Source organism: Micrasema longulum, unplaced genomic scaffold (assembly GCF_059751315.1).
Source record: "Micrasema longulum isolate JH-2025_06_02 unplaced genomic scaffold, ASM5975131v1 h1tg001779l, whole genome shotgun sequence".
Classification (NCBI taxonomy): domain Eukaryota; kingdom Metazoa; phylum Arthropoda; class Insecta; order Trichoptera; family Brachycentridae; genus Micrasema; species Micrasema longulum.
The window spans coordinates 247,347-255,606 of record NW_028278954.1 but is presented as its reverse complement, the minus strand read 5'-3'; the positions used below and the strand labels follow the sequence as shown (position 1 = coordinate 255,606).

General features: G+C 36.1%; 1 protein-coding gene across 1 annotated transcript; it reads right to left on the bottom strand.

Annotated features, from left to right (window-relative positions):
- Nucleotides 1-1,464: 1,464 nt before the first annotated feature.
- On the bottom strand, nucleotides 1,465-7,026 carry LOC148274017 (uncharacterized; the record flags this gene model as incomplete). Its single annotated transcript, XM_088237747.1, has 7 exons — nucleotides 6,946-7,026; nucleotides 6,176-6,871; nucleotides 3,869-4,217; nucleotides 3,636-3,716; nucleotides 2,673-2,888; nucleotides 1,641-1,839; nucleotides 1,465-1,554 (listed from the first exon to the last, which is right to left on the bottom strand). Coding segments are annotated over exons 2-7 (1,085 nt in total), but the record flags the coding sequence as incomplete, so codon positions are not given.
- Nucleotides 7,027-8,260: the final 1,234 nt, after the last annotated feature.

Genomic DNA, 8,260 nt, shown 5'->3' with positions numbered 1-8,260 from the left:
TACTCTCTGGGTATACCTCATACGTAAGTCTTCGGATATGAAGATATTTATATATTATGTAACTAGAATATTAGACTTGACAAATTATACATATAACTAGCTGACCCGACAGACGTTGTCCTGCCCGAACGTTGGATTGCCTTGGAAAAAGACTTTTTATTGATAAGTAGGTACCTAGTTACTTGTTTATGATTAAATTTCAAAACTATAAATTGTTAAAATTCAAATATCAAATTTAAGTAGGTACTGGTTTATGGTTGAATTCCAAAATATAAAATAAATATTTTTTCAAATATGGCATTCTTTTTGCAAACGTCTAACTCCGGTCTTTTTACCAACAGAGGGGTGTACTTATGTGGGAATACTATTTTTTAAAATGTATTGAATTTAATATTATTTTAGTATTACCAAAAATCCAGTAAAAATAAATAAATGAATGGAAATTATAAAGAATTTAAGGTAAGAATCTGATTGAGATCCACAAAAAACAAATGCTGTTTGTAAACATTCAAAAACAATTTTTTTTTATGCACAAAAAAACAAAATCTTTGCATTTTTTTGTCAATGCATTCTCCTCGAATGCAAACCTGGTAGATCGATAAATAAAACATTTATGCTCTTTACTTCTTTTTTACACATTAGATTGAAGATTTTAATATCTACGAACACGCACAGCGCAAAGAACTATATTTTTTTGAAAACCACACGTAAATCGGTTACGCCGTTTAGAAGGAGTTCAGTGACATCACACGTACAGAGAAAATATATATATATAAAGATATATAAAATAATAGGGTCAAAGTTTCCAAATATGCTACATGCACGCAATAGTCATGATTACAATATTTGAGTTTGTCCAAATGTTCATAGACTTTTGTCTTTTGACTGGATTTCACCCCCTCGGGGGTCATTAAAATTAAGTAAGTTAAATTACAACAGGGATGGAGAATACCTTAAATAAGGGAATATGGAAGTCAAGGCATTTACAGGGCTTATGACCTGTCATTGGCTGGTTTAAGTGGCCACTTTACACACTGTGTAACATTCTCCATTTTGCCTATGTTTGAACATCCATATTTCTTCAATTCTTCCATCTGTTGATTTTAGTGATTTTAGTGAACTCAAATATTGTAATGAAACCAACTGGTCCAAGAAGAAGTTTAAAAATTGAAAAATTGTTTTCAGGCATTGCCTAGTATGTGAAATAATTCAGTCAGATGAATCTCTTCACAACAATAAAGGTTTCAGCTCTTTAACTTTACTAAAATCAACAGATGGAAGAATTGAAGAAATATGGATGTTCAAACATAGGCAAAATGGTGAATGATACACAGTGTGTAAAGTGGCCACTTAAACCAGCCAATGAAAGGTCATAAGCCCTGTAAATGCCTTGACTTCCATATTCCCTTATTTAAGGTATTCTCCATCCCTGTTGTAATTTGTTCATAGTCACAATTAGCTTACCTTAAATGTACACTGAGATGATGTAAAGAAAAGAAGCCTTTGGAACAAAACTGGCAAATATTTTTTCTTTCTTTATCGTGCACCCTTCTTCTGCAATGAGAGGAAAAAGACAAACTTTATTTTCATATAAAAAGTATTGTACAAATATCCAGCACATTAACACAATCCGGCCTCACCTGTGCGTCTCACTGAGTGCCTTGCTCTGGAAACACTTGCCGCACGTATCACAGGGGAAGGCTCGCTCGGCGGTGTGGGTCAACATGTGGGCTGCCAGTTGGGCCGGAGATAAGTATTTCTTATCACACAACAAGCAGGCGTAGTTGTGCACCTTTCCAGAGTGTTTTATGCGCCTGTGTTCAGCCCCAGACTTGTAGTCTAGAAGCCGAAGTACATTTATCTTCATATGTTGTTAAGTAAATCGTGAAAGAAACCTAACTCAATAAATCACCACTTTGATATTTCAACCTGGGTCAGTTAAATGGGAGTATACCGCAGTGAACCCATCTAAAGCATTATGTTTCTAAAATAGTACCATAAGGTAAGCAATCTTAAAACAGGGTTTCAAGAAAATTATGGTTTGCCCATAGAACTCTATTGGCGGGAGCCTCTCGCCCGAAATAAAAATACGCTACAGCTCCTATGGCATGAGTCACCCGCCCGAAAGGATCGTCATGTAAAAAAAAGCGGTACCTTTCTTATTTTTTAACATAAAATGATATCATTACTACCATCTATTGGACAAAAACAAACCTTTCTCGTGAATAAAGAAAAAATACCTTATAAAACAGATTTCCATTAAAAAATATGAAACAAAATTAATCAAATTGCTGCAACTGTTATTCGATATTTTAAAAGTGGGCCCATCGCGTAATTTTTGTGACAATGAAATAAGATAAAAAGTAAAACTCTTAGCCAAGAGAGAGAAAAGTGGCTTCAAGATGTGCAATAACTGAAAAAAAAGGAAGGGAGAAAAGTGACAGTGTGGTTTTGCAAAACGTGTTTACAGAAACCTGATCTGCGATATTGTTTACAATCCTCTCGCAAGAATTTAAATCAGAGCTAGCTAAAACAGCGAGTGTAAAATAAATAGAGTTCAAAAGGTTGACATGTTATAGTAGTATAGGTAGTCCGATACATAACACTCGTCTCAACATAATATTCTGTGCTGTTCAAAGATTAAATTTTGTGAAAAAATAATAAGTACATACTTTTATTGCATATTTGGCAGTAGAAGAGTTTCCCTAAATGGTTGACGTCTCGGTGGCGCTTGAGAGAGCTGCGACAGATGAACGCTCGAGGGCAATCTCCGCACGCTATACGCTTGCGCTCTCCGCCGTGTGTGGCCATATGCGCGCGTACATCCCACACGTCCTTCCCGCACACCTCGCACATGCTGCGGGACTTCTGCCAGTATGTTGGACCACCTGCATATTATAGCAATAAGTTCAAGATAACTACACAAAACTTTTAATAAATTGTTCAACTGACACACTTTGAATTTGCAAGCATTTTTAAAAGATGTTTTTTTACAAAAGGTAAAGAAAGATGGAGTCGGGTGGGGAACAGTGTAGCAAAAGAGTCTTATTTAATTTGATCAAAATCTATATTTAAGATAATGAACACTTTTCTTACTGCAAATAATTAGTACATCGTCTTTAGCTTGATTTTACTAAAAAGAAATTATTAAAATCATACTTTTGAATTACAATATAAGTTATTTTCTGCAGTCACTTACTTGTTACACTGTACCCCAGATTTTGGGGGCCCCGGGAGCTATTAAAATGATTAGCATTTATTTTCAAAAAGTGAATTAGAATAACCGGTAAGCTTTTTTTTATTCATTAAACAGTAGATCAAATAGGAAACACACTTACCCACCAATGTTTAACTATTTCAAGATAGCAACAAAATTACTTTTTTTTATCACTACTTCACACCAACAAAAACAATAATTTGCAATTAGTACAAAAATCACATATACTGTTATCAAATCAGCTCTGCATTAAGATGGCGGATATTGAATTCTCATTGGCTATGGAAAAAACAGAGTTACAATGAAAAAAATAAGGAAAATTTAATAATTGTTATATGTAGTGTGTTACACTGTTCTCCACCTGACCCAACAAATAAATCTAAACATCAATAGAAATATTTTGGAAATATTTACAAACCTTTTTCTTTCTCTTTTCTTTTCTTTCTTAACTTTTTTTTATGTGGTTTTGCTTTTATATCTTCTAAAACTTTCCAGGAATCTGCAATAATCGACAATGGTTTTTAAAAAAATCCATATTCATGTCACGGCAGGCCCATGAGCATTTCAAAATATTACTTATCATTTAAATAGCCACAGTTGTGCCACATTTAAATAGTTGCATTTGTAAAGGAAAATAAGTACATTACTTACCGTTTAATTCCAGTTTGGGCATCTCACTAGGCGAGGATTTCTCCCGAATTCCATTTACAAGCACCAGCGGGATATTGTCGTCTTCATCATCATAGTCCGAGGATCCATCGAGCCGACCCGAGGGAGCCTCCCACGGCTCGCCCTCCTCCTTCAGCGGGGATTCCTCCACCTCGCACTTTATCTCCAGCTTCACTTCCTCCTTGAATTCATCTTCCACTTTGCCCTTAGAGAAGTAACTGTACAGTTGTCTGTGAGAATTCTCTACTAAAATCTTCAACTTATAAGCGGACGAAAGCTTCGAGCAACATTTCTGGCATATCTTTTGAGGCAAGCCATCTTTCTCATCTACCTGTAATGGAAACCCCATGTTTATTTGATTAGATTTATTTATTTTTTTACATAGGATTCATGGATTCTCCTGCAAATGTCAATCAATTATACATATAGAATTCAAATCAACTATTTTGTCTTACAAAAAGTCTGATTCTATAATAACTCTTTCCAAACGAAAAGTTGTATTTATAATTCTTTTTTGTGTAGCGCTGATTGAAAACACCATTTATTTTATTTTTTGTAATTTATATGTTATACGTTATACTACAAATATTAATAATTAAAATAAACAAATTACGGTAAGACGCCACTACTTATTATGTACACAAGAATTGATTTTTTTCTTTTACGTAACGGGAAACTTTAATATAAATATATGTATTAAAGTTATATAAAAAAATGTATTTACTTGTAATTTGTTTATCTGAATAAGCTAAAACCACAATCAGCCTGGTTTCGCCACATCAACTCTTATGTGCACACACCTATATATACAGCACAATTACTAGGATGAGGTATTTGAATTTATTTGCTACCAACGGGGCCCTGGTTAAGATGTTGCCGTGGGTACCGAGATTGTCCCGGCGCCAGAATAACAACTGAACTCATCGTGTGTACATGTGCCTTTTATATATTCTCACCGCGATCGCAAAGAAGATATTTTGCGATCAATAACTATTAAATCCACTGTGTTGTGTAATTCGTCAAGTGCCCTTCCTTCCTGACAACAAGATCGGATCTGATCCCGACTGCCGCGCGACAGAAGTTCCAAACAATAAAGGTGCCAAAACCCAGAATAAAGTAGGTGATTGCAGTCATTGTATTTAGGGTTCTGTAGCAAAGTAGATAAAGGATAACGCATCCCGCGAACCAGCAATTCGAACGTGCATCTGCTAACGGGCAAGTGACGCGATCACAGCCTGTGCTTAAAAAAGCTTTTAAATTTTTTTGCTAGCAAAACCTGAAGGTGCTTTGTTATAGAAGCTAATGTAGTTTAAGGGAAAATAATTACAAATTTTTTGCAGACTAGTAGTGGGCACAGCTAGTTTTTCTTCATTTCTTGTATTAAACCTATACAAATCTCTATATTTTTGAAGTCATTAATATTTCATATAAATATATTGACATCTGACCATTAATATGTGTATCTCTTTATGTAACTAATTAACGTTTCTATGTTTACTGTCAACAGCTGTTGAGGTCAAAAATACAGAAAATGAGCTAACTGGCCTTTAACCTAAAAGTAGGAAAGGGGTTAGGCTTCAATGAAAATATGATTTGCTAATATGGAACTATTGAAATATTGCGGAAAATCACTCCCTCCACATATCTGTGTCCAGGCGGATGAAGAATACAGTGCCGTGTGTAAAATAGAACCATAATCTGATAAAAATCCTGGAGATAAGTCTGCCTCATTGTATTGGTTGGTTCATTCTCGAGGTCCCGAGTTCGATTCCTGGCAGGGTAAACACGAAATATTGATTTTAAAGGTTGTTTAACTGCAATATTACATTTTTACAGATGATAGAAATACGCTCAATTCGGTTTACAAGAGCAGTGTCCTATGCACCACCGGGTGCGGTTTAACCGTTACATGAAGGCAAGGTGATCAGTCTTACGCTTCAGGTGCCAGTCTGGGAACAAGGAAACATTGCAGTGTAATACCGCATTTTAAATCAATATTCCATGCTTAACTTCCCAGAAATCATACCCGGGACTCCGAATACGGTAGGCGAACGCACAGACCACTACGCCACGAGGCATACTCATCTCCGCTCTATTTACTTTTGCAGGATTTTACCTGAGATTAGCCATCACGAGTCAAAGACGCTCATCCAGGATTCTGGATCTATTTTAGTCGTTTCAATTATTGTATTTTTCATCCGCCCGAACACGAAGTGTGATAATGATGGAATGTAACTAATAATATAAGCATGAATAACAGGTTATATTTGAGTAGGTAAATAGACGAACCGAAAATGAAAACACTGAACTGAGTATTTCTTTGCAAGATATTTGAATATTGGAATTATGAAGTATTCGTGTAAAAGATATATCTTTATCGGCACAATTCTTGGTGCAAGTCCGGCAAGTGCTGTCTAAATTCATAACTGCTTTCTCCATTTTCTATTATGAACTGGCGGACACTATACAGCCGAAGCTGAAATATTGGAACAGCCACCCGACCCAACTGCCTGCGCCCGACAACCTGATCACTCGGACCAGACTTGCACTTGGTTGGGTTTGAAAGTTTTCACTGAGTAAAGTCAACACCATCTAGACCCGATTGCTCAATTCGACTCGATTCTTCAACTGATAAAGTTGACATTTGACTTTGACAGCACTTTTCCAACTTCGTCTGTTCAGCGTTCACTTATCAAGCACGCTCGCCATGGACCATGGACTGTGATCATTACATGATGATATGTGATGATGATCACGAAATGCAGTTTTCTATTTTTTGTTTTCCTATCTAAGCATCCTAATTTTCGTTTTTTTTTAAACTCAAAAGACTAGCAAAGAATTTATTTTCGCACGGAAATCTTACATCGTGTTATCACAAGCAAAATACGTAATATTCTAAAGTTTAGACGTTTGAAAAAAACACGGAGACGTACTGTTTAATAATTCCTTGCCAGTATTTTTTTTAGAAAAACGTTTAATTTAGCCCTGTAACATAAAAATAAATTAATAATTATAAATACACCGGTCATATTACAATAACTGCAACGGCAATAACTGACTGAAACTTTTTAACAACGGCCACAGAACAGCGTCTCTGTCTTCCTTGTTATAAGTTCTATCTTCATCGTGCTCTCTATTATATACATTTATTGCTGTATTGGTGTCACATTATTTTTTTTTGTAGGTGTAGGTGGCGTAAATAGGTGTAGGTGGCGTAGGTGTAGGTGGCGTTTTGTAGGTGGCAGCATGTAGCAAATGGTGGAGGTGTGCTATTCCCACCACTCCTAGGCACCCGGAGCGGGTGGGACGGCTGATTCACGGGGCCCGACGCGCATCGCTTTATAAGGCGTGTAATCTGTGTCATTAAATCAGTTGAGTTCCTAGTTCCTAACTGTACTATATAATCTGTGCTTAACTAAACAGTTCAGACCTGTTTCATTAAGTTCTCCGCCCTGTTCACCCTCCTGCACTTCGCTCTTCGCTCCGCTCTGCCAACTGACTGCCTTCGCCTTTCTACACCACTTGGACCGGGTGGAAAGTCCTTTTCAGGGCTATTGAGGTTGACTTGCGGTCGGCGCAGCTGTGCCCCTACCTTCCGACTTTGTCTTTGTCTGGGAGGGTAGCTTCTCGTTTACGCCGGGAAGCCTGACTGCGGCAGACGCGGCTGACAAACCAGCGCACATACGTGGTAACGCGTACGTTACAAGGATGTTATGGTTTTTTCTGCAATTTTTTTTTATGTTTTTGTTTTGATGAAGATAAAATTGATTGTCATAATCATTTACTTATTTGTATCCAGTGGTGTAAGGGGCACTGCATTGGCGCCCCCATTACAGCGATCTACATCTTTTTTGTTTCATAAATGGATGGTAAAAAATAAAAAAAGTAAAAAATGGATGGTAAATTAAGTCTTACGTTATAGGTACCACTGTCCAGAAACAATGAAATGTTGCCCCGGAAGCACTCCCTCCACATACTTGAAAACGGTTTTAAAGACTAACGGCTTTTCTATTGGCTTCGCACATACAAAAAAATGGTAATAAACAAAACTTACTTTTTAAATTTTATGAACAGTGATTATCATTGAATTTTACTGTACTACTTTCATTACTTTTTTCACAGTGAATTTGGTGAATCACATATGGAAGACTTACTTTTGTATCGGATATTGTAATTTTTCTCCATAACCGAATTACAATTACACAAACGATAGCAAAAACTGTCTTGATTCACTTGTTTAATAATCTTATTACAAAAATCCATATTAAATACTTTAATGTTTCCACTGCAGTATTTTATTTGAATTTTATTACATCAATTTGGATGAGATATAAGTTTTATTGTCTTTATTTTTAAAAAATACTCATCTCCGAG